At 43.4% G+C, this 23,305-nt stretch overlaps 1 protein-coding gene across 1 annotated transcript in view; it reads right to left on the bottom strand.

Annotated features, from left to right (window-relative positions):
• Window positions 1-9,538: 9,538 nt before the first annotated feature.
• LOC126179047 (homeobox protein prospero-like) overlaps window positions 9,539-23,305 on the bottom strand; it is a 62,482-nt gene continuing 48,715 nt past the window's right edge. The window contains exons 9-10 of the mRNA XM_049924582.1: window positions 17,232-17,376; window positions 9,539-13,856 (exon numbers count right to left, since the gene is read on the bottom strand). Coding sequence (XP_049780539.1) covers window positions 13,677-13,856; window positions 17,232-17,376 — 325 coding nt within the window. The 3' untranslated portion in view covers window positions 9,539-13,676. The remainder of the gene's footprint in view (window positions 13,857-17,231; window positions 17,377-23,305) is intronic.

Below are 23,305 nucleotides of genomic sequence, written 5' to 3' on the forward strand. Positions count from 1 at the left end.
AGCTGACATTAACATGTTTCAATCCATTGGCTCTCACAGAAAGCTCAACATCACATGGTGTAAACTACGCTGCTCCCACAACACACGAGATGGTTGAAATAAACCACAGAGGTGGCGTTTCTTATTGACAAAAAATGTAACATTTGGAAACTGGAAGAGTATGTGGACTTATGGAGCGTTTCCAATCAACTGTCTGAAAGTGTTGACCACTGGTTTCCTGCAAGAGGCATTCTCTCTTGCTGATGATCGTTTTATAAGACTGATGTGAGCATATTGTAGTTTCTGAACAGTGATTAGATGTGAACAGTAGGTAGTATAGACCTCTGGAGAGCTATATTGTGTCTGTATCACAAACACTGTGTGTTTTTCTTTGGTGGAGAAGGAAGTAGTTTTATCATATTAAAGTTTGGCACCATAGAGAGTGGGACAAAAAACCTGCAGGGTGTATGAATGTCAGATGTTAATATCTCTGAAACCACATGGCTTTAACATTATAGTGTGTTTAAGTACAGAACCTTGTAACCTTAGCAGTGCATGTGTTAAGGTTCTATGACCATTTGTCTCTTGTCAATGATTTCTTGGTAGTCGCCCCAAACACTAGAGCAATACTTTATAATTGATAGTGCAGCTGATTTACACAAAATGCTTCAAACTCCATCTGTCTGATGCTCTATCATGCATAAACCACACAGCTCTTCTTAACTGCCTGTTATATCATCACAACACTCTACTACCTACTATACACTGATAATGGATGCTAATCTCCTCGTCATGTGCGCATCTGGAGAGATCTTATGCACTTGGATGAGTGCCATGATTAAGACTGTTGCAGAACAGTCTTCTTTGTACAGCAGTTACAGACTCGGACCCCTCCATTCCTTCAGAAGATGTGGAATGTAGTGTGTATAGTAACCTCCTATTTCTAGTCAGCTGCAAATTAAATTGGTAACAGTGCTGTAAGAAGGGTTGGAAAACAACAGTGAGGGGTGATCTTTCAGTCTCCAACTTTATCCTAAGAATGCGAAAATGCTCTGTGACTCCCACTGCCCAAAGATGGACAAATTGTAATAGTAAATTGTGCACTATGATTGAAGGTCTAGAAATATGTAGATAACCTAAGAATGTTGGTATTGGGCGCTGTCTGGTATACTTTGATCTATATGTTCGAGAATTAACCATGAATGGATGTACTGCACAGTCATCTATCTACATTCATGATCTAGTATATGGAACAGCAAAATAGTCGAGGGGTGGCTTAGTGATGAAACAGAAATTGGGAAGCATGCTGTTGTGTCACTGATCAGTGTTGAATTTACGGAAAAACTTGTAAAATTGCTAAAATTGATTGCACTATGAACTGTGTTGTTCCATATCAACAGCGTCTTTCCCATCCCATCTGCCCACTGGTATGCTGTTGATTACCACGTAATGACTGACTGATAGCCTTTCAACATTCGCAAGGTGAGTGGCTTGGGAGATTTTTAGGCACTTTACACTGTGGAATAGTGCGTCGGAGATAACACTTTTGATAACAAGAGTATCAGTCACAGATAAAACTTGGTGCCTCTAATAGGAAAACAAAGCAGTGCACAGTCAACGAATCCACAGTGGTTACGAAGAATCTGGTCGATTATTATGGATGGCATGTGTTGGAATGCCAGGCGTAGGTATCTCAAGGTAGCAGGTAGTCTTGCTCCTGTTTTCCGGGATGGGGCTGATAGTATTACTTAGGTACAATGGGACTGGACGCATCTAAGCTCCACCACAAGGCAAGTTGCAAAGTCAGACCGCCTGACTATTTTTTCTCAGTAAAAAGTCTTATAAATGTATTGTTTTTAATCCGACGAATAGGGATCTGGACAACTAGAGGACAGCTGTTTTAGGAAAGGGCTTGAATTTCACCCATATACCGATATCCTTGCTATTAACATCTTTTATTGGTACGAAACTACTTAATGAAGCTACTGAAGAAGTAAGGCGTGCAGCAAGCTGAGCACTAACAATATACCGTCCACAAAAAAGCAACTTATCCTCGTCTGAGAGACCTGAACTTCGTAAACTACGGAACTATTCCTAGACAGTAACTCACCCCGCAGGCATAGGTAAGGCTACTGTCTTTCAGCCGAGAGACGGCAACATAGAGAAAATGTAAATACAACTTACTTGAGGACACAACATATCGTAAGAGTGACAGGGTCCTAACTGCACGAGTTCATAGAAAACGTGCTCCATTTTTGAGACCATCTCTCAACCTAAGCAAGTTGTCAACAGTATTAAGGGATACATTTCCTCCAAAAATATACGGCCTTCCCGATGCCCACAAAGTAATACAAAAACAAAAGTATTTCAGAAGAAACCGGTACTTATAAAAAACGTTTGGGGCAGATACTAAAAGTATTGACGTTTAGTCCGACAATGAGTAACATACTTATTGGTTGGCCAAATACACTCCTGGAAATTGAAATAAGAACACCGTGAATTCATTGTCCCAGGAAGGCGAAACTTTATTGACACATTCCTGGGGTCAGATACATCACATGATCACACTGACAGAACCACAGGCACATAGACACAGGCAACAGAGCATGCACAATGTCGGCACTAGTACAGTGTATATCCACCTTTCGCAGCAATGCAGGCTGCTATTCTCCCATGGAGACGATCGTAGAGATGCTGGATGGAGTCCTGTGGAACGGCTTGCCATGCCATTTCCACCTGGCGCCTCAGTTGGACCAGCGTTCGTGCTGGACGTGCAGACCGCGTGAGACGACGCTTCATCCAGTCCCAAACATGCTCAATGGGGGACAGATCCGGAGATCTTGCTGGCCAGGGTAGTTGACTTACACCTTCTAGAGCACGTTGGGTGGCACGGGATACATGCGGACGTGCATTGTCCTGTTGGAACAGCAAGCTCCCTTGCCGGTCTAGGAATGGTAGAACGATGGGTTCGATGACGGTTTGGATGTACCGTGCACTATTCAGTGTCCCCTCGACGATCACCAGTGGTGTACGGCCAGTGTAGGAGATGGCTCCCCACACCATGATGCCGGGTGTTGGCCCTGTGTGCCTCGGTCGTATGCAGTCCTGATTGTGGCGCTCACCTGCACGGCGCCAAACACGCATACGACCATCATTGGCACCAAGGCAGAAGCGACTCTCATCGCTGAAGACGACACGTCTCCATTCGTCCCTCCATTCACGCCTGTCGCGACACCACTGGAGGCGGGCTGCACGATGTTGGGGCGTGAGCGGAAGACGGCCTAACGGTGTGCGGGACCGTAGCCCAGTTTCATGGAGACGGTTGCGAATGGTCCTCGCCGATACCCCAGGAGCAACAGTGTCCCTAATTTGCTGGGAAGTGGCGGTGCGGTCCCCTACGGCACTGCGTAGGATCCTACGGTCTTGGCGTGCATCCGTGCGTCGCTGCAGTCCGGTCCCAGGTCGACGGGCACGTGCACCTTCCGCCGACCACTGGCGACAACATCGATGTACTGTGGAGACCTCACGCCCCACGTGTTGAGCAATTCGGCGGTACGTCCAACCGGCCTCCCGCATGCCCACTATACGCCCTCGCTCAAAGTCCGTCAACTGCACATACGGTTCACGTCCACGCTGTCGCGGCATGCTACCAGTGTTAAAGATTGCGATGGAGCTCCGTATGCCACGGCAAACTGGCTGACACTGACGGCGGCGGTGCACAAATGCTGCGCAGCTAGCGCCATTCGACGGCGAACACCGCGGTTCCTGGTGTGTCCGCTGTGCCGTGCGTGTGATCATTGCTTGTACAGCCCTCTCGCAGTGTCCGGAGCAAGTATGGTGGGTCTGACACACCGGTGTCAATGTGTTCTTTTTTCCATTTCCAGGAGTGTGTTTAGCCTCGTTGTTGAGACTTTTGTAGGTAAATGTGAACATTATATCCGGAATTCAGAAGACTTTATTAGTAGGTTAAAAACTTGGAGATTTAACAAATATGATTTATTGGTTAGCTTTGACGTCGTTTTCTTATTTACTAAAGCATCTATTGTTGACTCTCTGTCATTGATTAGCAGCAAGTTTGAAGGAGACTTAACGCTATTATTTAAGCATGAGCTAACTTCTACTTACTGTTTGTTTGATAACCATTAACAAAATGATGGTGTTGCTTGGAGAGTCCTCTTTCATCCATAGTAGCTGATTTATTCGTGGAGGATTTTGAAGGAAAGGCACTCAACTCTTAGAGTTTTAAAACTGACAGTGTTTCTGGAGATATGTCGATGACATATTCGTTTGGCCCCATTGTGAGGACAAACTGATCGAGTTTCTTGAGCATCTAAACACCATTCACGAAACTATCAAATTTACGGAGGAAGGGGAAATGAATAGCTGTCTACAGTTTCTGTATGTATTAGTTCGACGTGAGGAAGATAGGTTTTTAGGATACAAAGTTTACGGTAAGCCCACCCACACCGATTTATACTTGCAGGCGTCTTGCTGCCACCATCCAACGTAAACTATAAGTGTTCTTGAAACTTCAGAGCACATAGCCCATGTAGCTTCTGTTGCTGACGGCCTGCAGGGTGGACTGGTACACATTGAAGAAATATTTCGTAAGAACAGATACATGAAACATCAAATTATGAGAACTCTACAAACTAAAACTTCAGACCAACCGAACGAGCAAGAAGAAAAGACGTAAAGTTTGCTGCTTTTCTACCGTATATGGAAACATTTCTTCAAAACCTCCAAGAGTAGTGAAGAAACATAAAATGGATGTAATCTTCGTTCCAGTGACCAAGACGACAGCTCTTCTGATATCAATGAAGTATGTTCTCTTTTTACGGGATGCGGGTGTACACGAAATTCCTTTGAGTGTGGTACTTAGTCACATATGGCAAACAATACGCACTGTAGAACATCGTTTCATTGAACACTAGCGGTACATTCGTCTACTGAACACCAAAAAATTTGCAGTAGCTGACCATTGTCATTCGATTGGCCATTCCATGGGTTACGGGTAAGTTAAGATACTGGCCACGGCCTCAACCTGCTGGGATTCGCTAGCCAAGGAGTTCTGCAAATACAACCTGCTCAACCGAGATGAAGGTTCCCGTCTCAGCAAATAATGGAAAACCCTTAGTTCACGTCTGCGCTTTCGAAAAAACTATTGTTCTAATTATCAGCTAAATTCAAGTCCTTTCCTAAAGCAGCCATTCCCGAGATGTCCAGATCCTTATTCGTTAGATCAAAAACAAAATATTTATAAGACTTTTTTGCTGAGAAAAATCAGTCAGGTGGTCAAACTTTGCAGCTTACCTAGCGGTGGAGCTGTGATGGGTTGAGTCCCAAGTTATGCCATCAGCCCCCTCCCAGGAAACCGAAGATAGACTAGCTGCTACCTTGAGATGTCTGCACTCTCCAGGGAAATATTGTTCTAAGGCTGCACTGCCTGGCATTCCAACATGTTCCATCCATAAAAATTGACAGAATTTTTCTTAAACACTGTGGATTCGCTGATTCTGTTCTTCCTTTGTCTTACTCTTACAGGCGTAAAGTTTTATCTATGACTGACGCTCTTATTATCAGCAGGGTTTCCTCTGACGCATATGCGTTTACTCCACAGCGGGAAGTGCTTTAAAAATCTTTCGAGCGACTCACCTTGAGAATGGCTGAAAGTTTGTCAGAAGAAAAATCGGATCAAGTTTTAATACGCTCGATGCACACCAAAAAATTATGGAATATATCATGGAATATTTGTAGACATCCTGTAAAGTGGGTCTCCTGCTTCAGTCTTCCAACACTAGTCTCATTTCCTATGACTCCACGACTTGTTTCATTTGAGATGAGGCTCATGGACATTGGGTATGAGAACTTGTGAAGCAGTGCTCAAGAATAGTGTAGCGATCTTAAAGTATTTGATTAAGATAGTGGTAGAAATTTGTTCCTTCAGAAGGGGAATACTTTGGAAAAGATACTATCAGTCAGCCTAATCTGCTCCTGAGTTTAACTACTCTACCATCATACTCTAGTAAGTTATTATTTTAATCAAGAAAAGATACCTTTCATTTCAAGGAAGAACCACGAAACTAACTACTGTTGGATTTAATCTGGCGGATCACGAAAGGTGTACTTCTCAAATTGTAGCACCAGCAGAGACAAAACATAATACTCAAACGGAGTTTTAACTCTAGATCATTTCATTACGAAAAAAAACTTGTACCCTGTTGAAAATGCACTGTTTCAAATCTCTTCTGTGGGATGTTGGTTTAAACCGGCCGTCTTGAGTGACTTTGATGATAAAGGGGTTGTCCTTGAATTAATATTCTGAAATCGGTGTTTTACTGATATTTTCTTTTCGTACTTACCTAGTTCAGTCAGCATTCAAGTCGCAGTTGGCCCAGACAACGTACGTTGTTAGTAACATCGACATTTTTTTATAATACACAGGTATCAGTCTTTCTTTTCTGCGCCAGACAAAACAGTTTCTGCTGCGGTATACCAATACCATTATGAATAGAGCAAGTTGAAGACTGGAACCTAGTTGATGTGTGTCTCTTATGAGATCACCGTTTATCCATCTTTGATGTATTTTTTTGTTTTTTCTGCAATGCTGTGGTGCATTTCACTTCGCCTTTGTGGTGTTTGAAGTATTTCTGCACTAAATTTGCAATTAAAAAATACCTTCAGTTGGTTTAGTTGTAAACTGGTTTACTGACTTACACGTAACTGTTGAGATACTACCTCCAAATTTTGTCAGAGCGATGGTGTCGGATACGACTTTTATCTGTTTGTATTTATTATACGTCGTTTGTTAAACACAATGCTCCTTACTCTAGGTCACTATCTCACTGACTGTTGTATTCTTCACTGACCAAGTACCGAGAGTATTGTGCTTGATTCATTTTGGAGGTGAAGTAAGTGGTATGTGTTCTGTGAACACAAGTGTGTATTGATGAAAACAATTTATTGCAGCAGTAAGTTGTATAGAAAATGAGGGAACGGTATATGCTGTCTTTAAAATGAGTGTGATAAAACTTGATAGCTGTATCTTATAAACTACCCATCTGAATGGATGTGAATCTCGTTCTTCTGCTGACTGAGAACCCGATATCTCTTACTACCGACTTCATATGATTTCTTCTCTAGTCTTTATACTATAATCCTGTTGTAAATCCAGGCACAGTTGTCATTCTGATCAAATACTTTTCGTCTGTGGTTTTGGTCTTCTGCATGTTTCTAGAAGTACAGATCTCAACTTACAACTTTTCGCTGCTTTAGACGGTGCATGTTGTGTTTAGAATGAGTGGAATAAAGAACATATGGCAAGTACCCAAGTGACGTTGCAGCATGCTCTTCTCACTGACAAGTAAAAATTGTCCTGTTGCATTGAAGAAACTATTTTTACATGTGAAATCCTACTTGTTAGCTGTTGTGTGAAGACTCGTGATTGCATGACGCTTTAGTGTACTACCATGTCGTTTCAGATATACTACATAGGCCGAATGAGGTAAACGATTTTGCAGTTGTTTGTGAACCGCCTGTTACCATTCTTAGATCTTTTGTACTATTGTTTCTAGATATGTACTTCTTGTATCAGAACACGAAATGAGATGCTGTTGTTTATGGTAATCAGTACTTGTAGTGTGGGCTTTTTTATTCAGAGAAGAGTAAGTGAAAATTGCTAACTTTCAATAGTGTAATCAATTATCTGATTTTCGTATCAGTGTAAATGTTTAACATGACATGAAAAATCTTACAATTTGTGCTACGCCAAGTCAGTGAAGAAATTTTTAATGTGGAATCTCAAATTTAAATAGAGATTCGATTACATCTCTTGTTTTCTGTGTAGTATAAGTGCAAGTAGAAAACTAGATGTGTGTTTGTTGTGCCCAGCGACGTGAGTTCTTGTCATATACCTGTTTACTATTATCTCTGCAATGAATTGTTAAAATGAGTAAGTGACTGCATAACATGTGTAAAATATCTAAAGTTATCACTCTTGCAGTTCACTAATAATAGAACACTGAATGCCAGAATATATGTTTGTATGTAAAGGAAAATGATCTGTAGGTTTTGTTATATCAGTCAGTATACTGTAATGACTATTAATTACAATAGTCTGCAGAGAGCAGTAAACTGTGAGAGCATTATTCTATACTTTCTCATATCATTTGACAGTCTATAAAAACGTTTGGTGAGTACCTTGTGAATTAGGAGTGCATCTAATAAAATTAACTGTTTTTCTGAAATAATGATAATAACCTACAATATTGAAAACAATGTGAGACTTCACTATTTAATAGTTACCTGATGGAGCTACACTTTCACAGCTCTGAACTATTGCATGCTCTTCACATATCATTTTGTACTTTTTACAGTGTATTGTCTTGTTCACAGTATCATAAAAAACGTGTTGTGTCTGATTTTTACTTCACGTTGTTGTTAAAGTGTTCTTGAGAGCATATATTACTATTTCGCAGTTGTAAACGTACACATTTGATGACTTTATGCACTTGTGTGTGTGTTATTTATTACTTCACAGTTTCTGTTACAAAACTAAAAAAAAAAAAAAACCACGACAATCAATTAACTGTAAGACTGTGAAGAGATGACGCTCAGCCGGCCGCGGTGGTCTAGCGGTTCTGGCGCTGCAGTCCGGAACCGCGGGACTGCTACGGTCACAGGTTCGAATCCTGCCTCGGGCATGGGTGTGTGTGATGTCCTTAGGTTAGTTAGGTTTAAGTAGTTCTAAGTTCTAGGGGACTTATGACCTAAGATGTTGAGTCCCATAGTGCTCAGAGCCATTTGAACCATTTTTTTGAACCATTTTTTTGATGACGCTCAAGATCATAGGTTTTACTTCAGTATATCACCAACAAATTGGTTGTGTTTCTTCTCTGTAATGCTGGCAATATAATTTTGTGTGGCAAATAATGTCTATTACCTATCAAATACTAATGCAGATGTGTTAGTAATGTATGCTAGAAGCCAGTTTTCACCAGTTTGGTTGGTACTATGATCTACTCTTAAACAAAAACATTAAGTAAACTAGAGTGACAATTTGACCCCAAAACATACAGAGTAATTGCTGTGGTCTGAAATGTACCCCAGTGTTTTTTACACATCCGTACATAGGTATACATCCTGAGTGTTTGCTCTGATACCAATCGATTTGGTCCTACAGGTTTAATGTGTCGAGCTTTTCATTGAAGTATTTCCTTTTTGTGTATGCATCTTTTTTAAATACACAAAGTATTTTATTTGAGAGTACACTTTGTAACGAACATGACATACTATGTGTTAAAACTGATCCTCGTCAAGTTTGATCCAGGTAATCTATCACATGGAGATGGTATGATCCATCCCTTTATAGGACTTCCTTTGTCGGTGTGGCTGAATTTTCGCCTACCTGTAAGAAATCTCACAACTGCTACGTTATATCCCGTTTCTGAAGCTCATTACTGTTTGAGAGACATTGATCAAGTTAACTTTATCTCCTGGTTGCAGATATAGTCTGCTGTGATTTGGAATTGAGGAACTGGTATGTTAAATAATAAGACAATTTAAGTAATTATTATCATTATAATCATGTATTCCTACATTCTAGAGTAATGCTATACCATGGATATACGGTTTCTTACATGCATCACATATGAAACCTCTGTAAATACAATATTAAATAAGAACCAATAAATTAAATATGCGGTACTTGCGTAAAATACCAGTAAAACGGAATTATCTTGATTTCTCAGCATAACAATCTTAATAACTTGAGTTTTGCGTTTTGGGTCCTTCGAAATGATACAGAAAAGAGGGCGTTGCTCTGGAGACCAAGTACAGTGTTTTGGTGGGGCGAGAATGGTCTATTTAGGGCCCTGTTTTTTTCTTTTTTTTCTAAAAAAATTAACATTTTGAAGGCACTTTAGATCGGACGAGTTGGCCCTGTGTGTATGTTGAGTGAGTTTTTTTTGCCTTGATCAGAAATATTTTAGACGAGAGTTTCGTTTTAGTTGCCTTCAGACTATTGCGAGCACTGTATTGTGAATATGGTTCCGTTTCAAAAATGCTATTTCAGAATTGAGAACACTGTAGGGGGTCCCCAGCTAGCAGCGTCCTCTATTGAGTGGCCGCGGGGCGGAGTTCCCCGGGCAGGGCTGCCAACAACACAAACCGGTAGCGGCATTAAACAGTACCGCCGTTTCATCAACTGAGTAATGCCACCATTCTGTCTGTACAATGTCTTCGCTTCAAATACAACTGTAAAAAGTAGAACGCAACCTCAAAGTCACCAGTTAGAGTCGCATAGCGACTCGTTCATATATTTCTATATATATATATATTCATATTAAACAAAAAGACAACAAACTTGAAGGAAGTATCCCATAACGCTCAAAAGTTACCAACAGTTTTACATATACTACATCTCACACTCAAAAGAATGACTATTTTGCGAAATGGACTAGAAGATTGTGAAACAGCCTGTTTATGAATAACGAACGAACGTACGAACGAGTGGCGGAAGCAACCCTCGGGGCAGTTGCCAGTGATACGTAGTAGAGCGCTGCTAAACAAACATGGATGTACTGAATGGCAAGACCCAGACATGTGAGAACTGTTTTTCGTCTACAGCAAATCATCACACTAGGTACTTCTGTAAGAAAATAGAATGTAAGGCAGATTTTGGTAAAAATTACACACAATTTTATTTCGCTTACTCTTTTATCATAAAGATAAGGCGCGAAGGTGCTTTTTAAATAAGCTTGTACTTTCTGTGACAAGGTTCGAACGGGAATCCTAACATTGCCGAGACCTCTTTTTCTTTCATTGCAAAACGATAAAGGTATTTTTAAACACAGGACTAAAACTTGCCAAATCTGTTTTTCTAAGTATCGCTATCAAAGGCTGGGGACCAAGGTCTTTTGAATTAAAAAAAATATTGCACCGTTGATAAAAAGAACGCCGACACACAAAAATGGGGAGGGGGTTTGTAGGTCCAAATGGTCCGTGTGCATTTGAAAAATTGTTGCGTTCGGGAAATAAAGTCTGTTCATATGGTCTGCACTGCAACAGTAACAGAATCGGCTGTCTATAATATGTGTTATTTGTAGTGTTGTACCTGTAAAGTAACCGCGAAATTAGTCCGGTATAGTTGGGTGCGCCACCTCCGCTGTATTTCAGACGAACCCAACGAGAGAAAACATTCCTCACCGCTACCACCACCTTGTTAAGGGTTAGCTCCCTGTCAAATGCTACAACAACCATCGGAAGCGGTAAAAACTACAGGGGGTAACAATCACCATAGGAGTCAACAATGTCAGTTTTTCTATGGGAAAAAAGAGTACAAACAAAACTATTACGTAAAAAATCCCAGTACATGCACTGGCAACATTTTTCTTTTGCAAGAAGCGCTTTTGTTTTTTTTTTAAATACAATAAGAGGCGCGCAACAGCTCGCGGCGGCCCGGGGAGGGGGTTAGGACACTGCGTAGGAGCGGCGATACTGCGATCAACGACTCGGCTCTGCGTGTGTGTGTGTGTGTCTGCGTGTGTGTGTGAATGTGTGTACGATGCGGGGACGGCGTCGAGTACCGCCACTGTCAAAGCTGTGTGTGTGTGTTTGTTTCTGTGTGTGTGTGTGAGTGATCACCTGTCGTTTGGATACTGTATGTGCTTCTGGCTTGTTGATAGTTTGTTTACGATCATTTTTTGGTGATGACTAGGTACCAGAACTGCTGAGACGCCATATTTACGGTAAACAGTTGGCGGTCTCATCAGTCCGGAACTTAAAGGACACTTTGGTTTCTTTTTGCTTCATCTCCCTCGTCACCATCTTAGGTTACACCCATCTCCACATCTCCCTACCACATAATTTATCTCTTTCTCTCTATATATAATTTTTTTTATTTATACATATACTATATCTTCTATCTTTCCCTGAATCCTCTCCCTCGCTCTCCCTCCCTCTCTCTCTATCTCTCTCTCTCTCTCTCTTTCTCTCCCAATTTTTTTCCCCTAAACACTGGCAGCGTAGTGTGGTGAAATTTGTAACCTGACAGAATGGATCGGTCGGCCTGAAGCAGTGTCGTTCTATGGGGCCCCCTTGCCCCTGTTCAGCGACCAAGTACCTTTTTTTTATTTTTAACGAAGACAATCATTTAAAAAGGAAAGCATTACCATACGAGAGCTGTTGGAACTCAAGTAGACAACTAGGAAACGAAGATTGCACTGAAGGTAACTGTAAATTGTGGTTCGTGAAGTTACTATTGATACAATCGGCAGTAGAATTGTATGCATATTATTTTAAAATAGAGAAATTAATCGGCCAGTTGCTACCATTATCCAGCCTGACGTTCACATTTCTTGAAATGTTCTTACAATTTCTCGAGGAGAGTCCATTTTTAATTTTTTTTTCTAATAAATCCCTTCCACGACAGTTCGGAATTCTTTTATCCACATTTTTACCACCTTCCTCCAACAATCACATTTCTTTTAGTTACTCGATGGTCCCTTTCCCTACGAAAAAAGGAAAAAAGTTTTCTTTTTGCACTGCACAGCACCGCACAGTCTTTCTTCTCCGCCGTCGCAGAGATGGTGTCCACAAATACTCCTTGCCCTCTGTTGCATGTCCTCACTGAAACACGTTCTGAACTCGAGGAAAATTTACATAAATCTCTATCCACAATTCCAGTTTTTTTTAACTTCTTACTTAAAAGCAGTTATAAAAATTTTCAATGCAAAATTCAATCGCGTATATATCACAAAATCAGTTACACCGTCGTTTTTAACATGAGAAGGCAAAAAGATCTGGAATACGTTATTTCCTCTTTCCACTGCACCACATGATATAAACATTGCATTAACCTAAGACAAACAACTTGATTTTTGACTAGGAAGTTTAACCACGGGCAGCCCACGTGCCACAGTGACAGATTGCCCTTTTGCGGAAGCAGCGGGCGTGAGATCAGGTGACGTCACTACGGCTAACAGTTTGTGCTTAACGTGCTGCGCTTGTGGGCAATCCCTCCCGCAATGGGGTTCACAAACAATTGTAATAATAATAATTACAACTTATATAACAATAGCAACTTTGACGCAACTTCCCGAGTCCGTGAGAGAGGAAGGTAAAAACAACTTTTTTTTTTGGCGTTTCGCACAGAGTGTTCAACGATCGTTTCAAAACACATCACTCAACGACTAGCACAAATTAACAAACTCATTTTTTTAATTATCTATAAAGGATCTTTTGTTATCTTTGGTCGTATCGGTACCACACGTGACTTCTTGGCGTGTCCGCCCCGTGCCAAAGTGTTGGTGTTCTTCCCTCGTACGTTTCTGTCTGTGTTTTTTCTTTTCTTGGTTTTACATACACGAAAAGGGAAGGCAGTACCACAATAATTGCTTTACACAGTGGCAACACGCGGCGGCGGACGTACGCCTCGGTGGTCTTCCTTATGTACACGAGCAGGGCGCGGTCCTCGGATGCGGCAGCACCGTCGGGGCAAGCGGAGAGCGTCCTGGAGACTCCTGCGTCGCCAGCCGGCTGGTCCCGCAGCCGACGCGGAGCGACGCTGAGGACTGCAGCCGAGTCTGCCCGCGCGGAGGCTGGGCGGGGAGACGCGTGGCGGCCGCAGGAGTGGAGCGGGACGGCGCCCGTCCAGGGCACCGGCTGGGGCTGTCCTCGGTGTTAGCGGGCGGACGCGCTTACTCCAGCTGCTCCAGGAAGTTGGGCGACTTGAAGTACTCGGGCACGGGGTCGTCCAGCCTCGAGATTATCTTGTAAATCGACTTCTTCCACGACTGCTCCGTGTCCTTGCCGCCCTGGATGGCCTTGAAGAATTCCCTCAGCGTCTGCTCCACTACGAACCGGAAGTTCGAGGGGACCTGCGAAAGAAAGAAAGAGGCGCTCTGTTAGGCGGTGCAGCCGATCGGGAAGTGAAAGTAACTACAGCGAAGCGAAAAAAATGTTTGAGGCACGATCATCCAAAATCAGTAAGCTACCCGTGGTTGCAGCACTGGAGAAGGCCGTTAATCTGTGGACTGGACTGTTTTGGGGGAGGAGACCACACAGCGAGGTCATCGGTCTCATCGGATTAGGGAAGAACGAGGAAGGAATCTGGCCGTGCCCTTTCAAAGGAACCATCCCAGCATTTGCCTGGAGCGATTTAGCGAAATCACGGAAAACCTACATCAGGACGGCCGGACGCGGGATTGAACCGTCGTCCTCCCGAATGCGAGTCCGGTGTGCGTTAATCTGTTACCAGTGGGGTAAAATTCTCTTGAGTTCTACCGAATTTGCTTTGTCCCCCTTCCTCAAATCACGTGTATTTAGCAATTCTATCTGACGGACACATTGCGAAAAACGTCAAAATGTATTTCAGGGAACAAAGAGAAAATTGCAAATACTGCACTTTCTCGAGCCAACGTCGTAAGCAAGCAAGGTACTTGAAACTTCCTGGCAGATTAAAACTGTGTGCCGGACCAAGACTCGAACTCGGGACCTTTGCCTTTCGCGGACAAGTGCTCTACCAGCTGAGCTACCCAAGCACGACTCACGCCCCGTCCTCACAGCTTTACTTCCACCAGTACCTCGTCTCCTACCTTCCAAACTTTACAGAATCTCTCCTGAGAACTAGCACTACTGAATTATCCTTTCTTTCAGGAGTGCTAGTTCTGCATGGTTCGCAGGAGAGCTTCTGCAAAGTTTGGAAGGTAGGAGACGAGGTACTGGCAGAAGTAAAGCTGTGAGGACGGGGCCTGAGTCGTGCTTGGGTAGCTCAGCTGGTAGAGCACTTGCCCGCGAAAGGCAAAGGTCCCGAGTTCGAGTCTCGGTCCGGCACACAATTTTAATCTGCCAGGAAGTTTCAAATTAGCGCACACTCCGCTGCAGAGTGAAAATCTCATTCTAGTAAGGTACTTGTTAACAACTGAAAATAATGACAGTTGTTTCGAGTCGTAATTCCATTTAAACCTTCGTGAATCCCTCGTTAAGTGTTGACGTGTTACGATATTGAAATTCCAGTTACAGCCTTAGCACGCCTTTACCACAGTGAACAGAACTGCCAATTCCAGAACCTAAAAAGTAATTTTAATTCTAGCAAAGCATTAATATTAAAGTCAGTTAGTGATGCTCGAGACATAATAGACAACGACGAGGACAGGGACTCGACAGTGGACATTCAGTCACTCTACTGAGTCTCCTTTACTGTAGACAGTGGACCACGAAAGGATGTTGGTACGACTGCCTTACGTTCAGCTGCTTGAGCTTTCTAGAATTCCGTAACTGCTGTACTTCGTAGAAGTCATGCATCCAAACATGAACTAAAACAGTTAACTGGCATTTGAAGGCACAGTCGTAAGAGTAGGTACTACCTGCTAGAAATAACATCAATCGACATCAACAGCTCTAAAAAAAGATGATTACCCATTTAAACCCCAAGCAAAAATTTTCGATTCAAATTCTGTAATACATTATTTAAAAATATAGTCTAATATACCTCTTTGGGTGACTCCGCCTCACAACCTTTCACTACAAGCCGCATCTGTCCGCAATGAACATTCCAAGCGTCTCTTCCCCTATTCCTGTCTAATTATTTAAAATTGAACAACGCTTTACACCGCACTCCGTCAGCTTTTAATCCTCCGTTGCACTTAAAACAATTCACGATTTGTTACAGTTAGGTATCAACTTTGCTCCTAAAGGAAGCGAAATGCAACACTGTCTTTTCCTGAAGAGTTGGGAGAATACTTCATATAAATGGGTATACCAAGAGCACCTGACAAAGCAACGAACAAATGTGAGAGAAGCCGGGAAGTTCCGACGTCAGCAATACCCTCCATCGTTGGTGCTGCTCCGACGACTCACCGCTGCGTGAGTGAAAAGAAAGTGAGAGTGATGTTAGTGAAAATGTCATTTTGGAAACGTATGTAATAGGTTTTCGACTATGGACTTCTGACATTCAAAGACTGAAAAATTATGGGGGGAAGGCAGTGTACCAGTAAACTAAATATCGGTGAACAACGACCGTGAAGCGTCAACCATATAATGCAGAATGCCATAGATTACGCTGTTGTTAGTACGTTGGACTCATCTTTAGTGTTTCACTTTCCCTTATATCTTCCAGAATTTCTCGATAAATACATATTTACATCTTTATTTCTGAGCTCTAAAGTCCTAGCGGATCCAGAGTCCGTTCTTTCGCATTAAGTAGATTAATAACAAGTATTGTTAGTTGCAGACGAAAATATTTGTATGGTAATTTGTGGAGGGAATGTGATTACATTTTGGATGATCTGCCTAGAGCAGCCCAGAATCTACTTTCTTATGTAATGAGGAGAAAAAGGCGAACTTCTAATTTCAAAAAAATAAATAAATTAAGAAAATAATAAAATCTACAGATTTTTAAGTAAATTACAGTGTAATATATTCCACATAACGGTTTTCGCCTGAAGATGTTGATTATTGACAGTGACTGAGGAATTTTATTCTGTATAATTCTGAATTGCACTGAAATTATTTGATCTTTAATTTTGCATTTTATTAAATTAAAAGTCATGCTATATAACATGCTAGTCATCATTTGAAGTGAATCCATTTCACAGAAGCAGAAAAGATAGATCTATTCAGACTTTGCAAGGCTGTTGTGCCACTGACAGTTCTACAGTTAAAGAGAATGAAGTAAGCTCAAAATTTAATGTCTTCACAGACATTTCATCGTGTTTGGCCTTAGTCGAAGTCTCGGACGTTTGATACGCTGTGGAACGTACAGCGTTCGCACGAACTATGAAGAAGTTATAATAAAATGTTCATTTACATCTTACTGTTTGAACAATCATTATCTCATATTACTGTAGCAGTGAAGGGTATTCGAATGGGAAATCAGCTAGTCATGGGCTTGTTGATGACTGGTATCAAGCTGGTAACTACAGTAATACTGGGGAAATACTGTACAGAATCTGAAGTGGACTACCTTAGTCCAAATACACTGTTTAATGAATCTAACACTCATTTGCAACAGATCAGACATGACTTCTTGAACTCCATTTGGACGGACTATTCATCAGCCTGATTTCAGTGGCAGACATTGAATAGAGGAGTAACTAATTTTCATGCAGGATTCTTGCGAACTGGTCGTTTGTCTTTTCTTTGGCTACGTACAAAAAAAAGGCGTAGAACAGAAAGGCAGGTGAGGTCGTGCAAGCACTCAAGCAGATGTTAGGAAAGTTAACTGAAGAATGCCGCACCTGTGGTCCCCATACCTCTATGTGGTTGTTCCTGTTGTAGTGCAGGTTGAGGACTCGGTAGATCTCCGAGTCTGCACCCACATGGAGATCGTCTGCGTTCTTGATGCCTTCGCTGACCGCCTGTCTCGCATACTTCTCCATCTGGATGTAGTAGAACTCCCTGCAACACAGATAAACCGACGATACATTACACGACTGTCTATAGAGCTTACACTGCACGGAATAATTAGTCAACTTACGACATTAAACGGGCAAATAAATGCAGTTGATATCAGAAATTAATATGGATTTCTAAAAATCTGTTGTCTTCTGACGGACATTACACGATTTTATCAAGAGTTTGACCATTATATTTGTTGCACAGATAGAAGTGGAAAAAGATTCAGAGAATAGTAAGAAAGACCTTTTTTTTTAAATTAGAGAGATGATCATTGTCCAAGCACACGAAGTCAGATGGTTTATGTTATGTTAACGGTAACTCAAATGTGTTACGCAGTACAGGGTGGGGCAAATGAAAGCGGCCCGGACCGCTTGTGGCAGCATTAATGGAGGAAGAAACGACCTACAATTACTTCCAACGGGATGTAGCAACTGCTCATACAGCCGACCGAACCTTGGAGCACATTTACACAATCTTTACGCCCGACAGAGTTGTTAATAGAGGTCAGTTTGGTCGCGGCCCCAGCTGGCGTCCCAGGTCACTTGATCTGTCAGTGTGCGATTACTTTTTGTCAAGTCTAAGATGTATCGCAACAATCTGTATAGTCTTCATGAACTGCAGCAGAACATTTTGGACGAGAATGCAGCTATTCCAGCAGTCCAGCTTCGATCCGCCTTCACCATCTTGCTGACCAGGGCCCGGAAGTGCCAAGAGAAGAACGGAGGTCACTTTCAACAGTGCTACAGCCAGGTTATTACTGTATTTTCTTTCCTCTGCTGTGTTTATTTGCACCCTGGAACTCTGTTCTCTGGGTCACTTTTATTTTCTCCACCCTCTATTACTCAAGCGAAAGAAACGAATGTTACAAAATTGGATGCAAGTAATTCAGGTACAAATGTACCACTTTAAAGAAATTCTGGTTAGTCTACGTGATTCATATCGGCCAGTAGCAACTGCATACAGAGCTATTTGTCACGAAATCTCGAAAGTACTTCGAGTTTCACCGCCGTTCCCCTTGCAACTGAAAATGCCACACAGCTGTAAATTCTAAGCGCTTCCAGGAGCGTTGCTTCTTCATTTTTTTTAGTTGTACCAGACAATGTCGTACACCACTTAAATGTCAATATTAGAAGGTATTCGCAGGTAAATGAACGTCACCCTCCTGACAGCATATGTAATTTAACATATGTAAATATCATACAAGCTCTACTCTCTACATTAAGAACATTGTACATAGTGATGCTGATGCTGCAGCTGCTGCTGTTGCTAATGATGATGATGCTGATGATAATTAGGCAGATCCATCACTGCAAGTTTAGTATTCTCCACTGTGCCTCTTTTCCACCATCATTTTCGTAGCTGCGTAGGATGCATTATGTTGATGTACTTGTTTACTGATATCTTCTTCTTCTTCCGAGCGTCTTCCCAGTCACCATTTCTTCTACTACATCTTTTATTATACAGTCTGTTCTCATCGAGTGTCTTCGCCAAATTCTATTTCCAGTATTCGTATTCCCTTCCACCCTCTGTAACAGAACACGATTCCTTCATTTATCTGTCCGTTTCAAACTTTCCATTCTTCTCCACATCTACATCCCAATAGCCACCAAGCATTTCTACTGTCTCTGCCGCAATGTCCACGTTTTAGCACCATACTAGACAATATTCCATAAAGTATACATCACTAAACTTTTCTTTAATTGTTTGATTAAAAGGAGGGAAAAAATATTCCTTCTTCCGTATAATATTACTTTTGCAACAGCTAACGTTGTTTTTATTTCTTGATCCATGCCATGTTACTGATTATTTTGCATCCAACGTACCCGAAGTTATCAACTTGTTCTCACATCACAAATTTTCACTTTTATCTTCCTCGACTCAGAACCCCTTACCTTCGTATTCTTTACATTTAAAACTCCATCTCAACAGGCCTCGGAAGGTCCAGCGCTAACGACCAACCGCTGTCTCATCCTGAGCCGATAGACGTCACTGGAATCGGATATGGAGGGGCATTTGGTGAACATATCGCCCTCCCTGCAGTTACCAGCTTTCGTCATCGGAGCCGAACTTCTCAAGCAAGTCGCTCCTCAATTGCCCTCACAAGGGCTGAGTGCAACCAGCTTACCAACAGTGCTCTGTAGACCCAGACAATCACCCATCCCAGTGCTAGCAAAGTCCGACAGCGCTTAACTTTAGTGATGTGACGGGACCCGCTGTTACCACCGCGTTTATCATCATTCAATGTTCCTCACAGCTGGTGTCCATTTTGTGGGTACCTACGTGGACTACACAGAGAGTAAGATCCGATCAAGCGCAAAATGGAAACCACAATGAAAATCCGATGAATCTTTGCACAGATGTGTCGGACAGTATCTGCAGTACGTCCGCCGATTGCGTCACGTTGCTCTTTTTAGTCCCGAGCGCACAGTGAGCACGTAAAGATGCCTAGGAAATAATGTCTTCTGCCAAGTGGGCCTGGTGAGATATGTCGCCTGAAGGCATGCAGCCCACACAACATAACAGTGATGCGTTTCCTCCTTCATCACAATTCTCAGCCGCACACAGGTGTGGCACAGAAGGTGATGCTGCAGTGTTTTCGATGGTAAGTATTTCATCATCCACAATACAGCCTGTAATATGCTCCTCCTGAGTTTCATCTCTTCTCACATGAACCGCTGGCTATGAAGGCAACATTTTGGCACAGACAACGAGCTGTAGACCAGCGTAGAGAATTGGCGGAAGGCACAGGCTGCTACCTGGCATGAACAGGGCAGTCAAGAGTTGGAACAACTGTAAGACAAATGTCCAAGTCGGGGCGGTGACTATCTAGAGAAATAACTGGAAGGTGTAGCTAATTGTTGCGACAAATATAACATTTTTTTTAATTTTCATAGTGGTCTCCATTTTTGCGACCGATCGGACCTTACTTTCTGAATTGCGCTCGCATTATAAAGACGTAGCATTAGTGTCTTTGGCGAAAAACACAGCCTTTCTGAACAGTTTTGTATATTATTCCGTAGGAAATAGAGCTTCGTTTCCTTGACGGGTCCCCTATTCATGTAATGAATATCAGTTGGCTTGCGTAGCTCAGATCCAGGGTACGTTTTGTTCATGACCCTAGCTTTCCGAGTAAAATAAATGTCCAAGTGAGTACGTAAAAATTCTAGGAACTGATGGTAGTTTACCCAGTATTTATTAAGCTACTTCCTACAGACCAGCTTCGAGAAATTTCCGCGCCAGACTGTTGTATGGTTTTCTTTTTTCTTTCCTAGTTCCTTTGCAACCGAGGATATGGCAGAATGAACAAAAGAAACGCCCCTCCCCTTCGCTAGCGTAGCACGGGAAATAGAGCGAGGGGGAGACATTATGTTCCTCAAGAGAATGGCTTCTCCGCGATTATAAGTAGCACTTTACACGGTGCCAAGTTACCGTGTGAGTTTACCGGTCGTCTAAGCGACGAATGGGACGTGACTCCGGAAGGCGGGCAGAGCGAGAGAGAGAGAGAGAGAGGGAAAGAGAAAGCGCGGAGAAATGATGTAGGGAGAGCGAGGCGGAATGCGGGCGTAGGTGGGTGGATGGCATCGAAAAAGAGGCGCTAGGCAGATCAATAGAAGACAACGGCTCCGGCGTGAATGGGGAGCAGGAAGCAATACGGGCTGCGCGGGCTCAGCTGCACGTGTTAAACACGGAGTGGGACACGCCGCGTCGCGGGAAAGAGGAGGCGTTTTAAGGCCTCGCCGGGGCTAGTTAGGAAATGAGTCTCGCGCGCCGCGAGCGGGCGCAACGGAACGGCGCATTTTCACGTTTTGCGCGCGCCTCCACCCTCGCGCACAATTGTCCATTGAGCTGCCCAAGTACAAGATGTCAACAATGCGGCCGTTGTCTGTATCACATGTCGCGCCGCGCCGCTCAGCGCAGCGCCTCGCAGCATTAGCACGGGCGGGGCGCGGGAGAGCGGGCGAAGAATCGGCGCCGTGTGGGCGGAACACTGTGCTGCGGGGGTGGAGGCGCGAGTGCGGAGGCGGAGGTGGTGGCGGCGGCGGCGGCTGCCTGCGCGACGCGGCGCGACACAAATATTGGCCTTCAGCGCAATTAGAAGGCAGTCGCGCGGCGCAGGCACTGTCCTCGCCGGCGCGCACCTCAATAGCAGTCGGGGCCATTACTCCTTCCTCAACTCGCAGGAGCCGTGTAATTTGTAAGATTGGTCCCGGGCAGGCCGTGTTGCTCCTTCTCTGCCTGGCAGCAGAGACAAGGTCCGCATCAATGTGCGTGTGTGTGTGAGTGTGTGTGAGTGCGAGGCCCTCGCGCCGTCCCGGACAGAGGATAGCCACCGAGTACCTCTAGCAGACCGACCGTCGCCGACGTCGGGGGACCGCAAGCCTGCATCACGCATTGCGCGAAAAAGAAAAGTGGCCCACGAGTCTTCGTGGGGGGCGCCAAGCATTGTAGCACTCCCTTGTCTCTCCCGAGTCCCTGCTCTGCGTCGTAGAAGGGTTCTCGGTTTATTATGCGTCTCAGCTCTCACACAAATTAATTAGGCTCCTGCACTGAGTTGTATCCGAAAACTAGCGAGCAGTCGGTGTGCGATAGCCTTCAGCTTACGTATAATTTCTTTGTGTTACTTTTGCGATTTACATGAATGTATTCTCAGTTGCGAATAGGGACAAACATCAGCCTAATGACGACAATGAAAATTAGTTCCGGACCGCGAATCAAACACGAATTTCCCGCTTTAGGCGAGCGGACGCCTTACCCGCTTTGGCTATCCGTCCACGACTCACCGATAGACCCAAACTTCAGGCGTCGTAACGTAACTGACAGCTGCTACCTGGTATCGGCGGAAGGTAGGAGACGAGGTACTGGCAGAAGTAAAGCTGTGAGGACGAGGGCTGAGCCATGCTTGGGTAGCTCAGTTGGTAGAACACTTGCCCGCGGAAGGCAAAGGTCCCGAGTTCGAGTCTCGGTCCGGCACACAGTTTTAATCTGCCAGAAAGTTTCGGATAAATACGATGTTGGAGTACCTGTGTTGTTACGAAGTACGATACAATGTTCCTTCCGACATGCATATAAAAATAATTGAAGTAGGCGGTTTCGACATATCACACAGTAATTGAAGGTTAGAGGGCATATTCACAACATTGGAGATCCACTGTCAGGGTGGGTGTGAGTTGGGGGACCCTCACATGTTAATAACTGTACCATAGCGAAGATGAGTTTCGCAGCCCTTGAGCGCGGTCGGTCAGAGCGGGGAGGGGAGAGAGTGGGAGGGTGGAATATGGGAGATGCCACTGATCTCTACGGCCTGTGTTTGGATGCGAGACAGCGACCAAAAATGTAATTTAATCATTTATAAATACAAGCGACGTCGGAGGAAGGGTGCGTTACGGTTCTCGCCTATTGAACTCGGAAGTTATATTAACTACTCCAGCTCAATAGTGTAAACGGCAATGATTAAGAAAGAAAGAGTGAACAGATAACTTGCTGGGAGGAAAGAAGCGTGATGGCTCAAGTTAGACTGCCTTTCTTCAGAGACGGAGACAGACCGATTCGAACGGCAGGAACGATCAGTTGGCTTACTGTTATGGATGGAGAAGGTGGTGCTTCAGATTGACGGCAAAGCATAAAATGTAGGCTGTGATTTTGACATATTTGGCAGTTAAAGCTGACAGTTTGTCATGCTGGTTTGTGTTTTCATCAAAACGGTATATTACTAAATACACTTTTGAGGTTTTCAATATATTGCATTTTCGGTTTAATAGCGTAATAGCTCCTTTGACGTGATCATATCTGTGAAGTTTGTTTAACGAGCACCTTTGAGGTGTTTGTTTTGCAGATGGTGTTCTTCTGGGATGTAGCCCAATGGCGACCCTTGATATGAATCTGATGTGATTGACTCAACTGTTTCAGAAACGCTTCGCACAGCAACCTA

This window comes from Schistocerca cancellata, chromosome 1, assembly GCF_023864275.1.
Source record: "Schistocerca cancellata isolate TAMUIC-IGC-003103 chromosome 1, iqSchCanc2.1, whole genome shotgun sequence".
In the NCBI taxonomy this organism is placed as follows: Eukaryota; Metazoa; Arthropoda; class Insecta; order Orthoptera; family Acrididae; genus Schistocerca; species Schistocerca cancellata.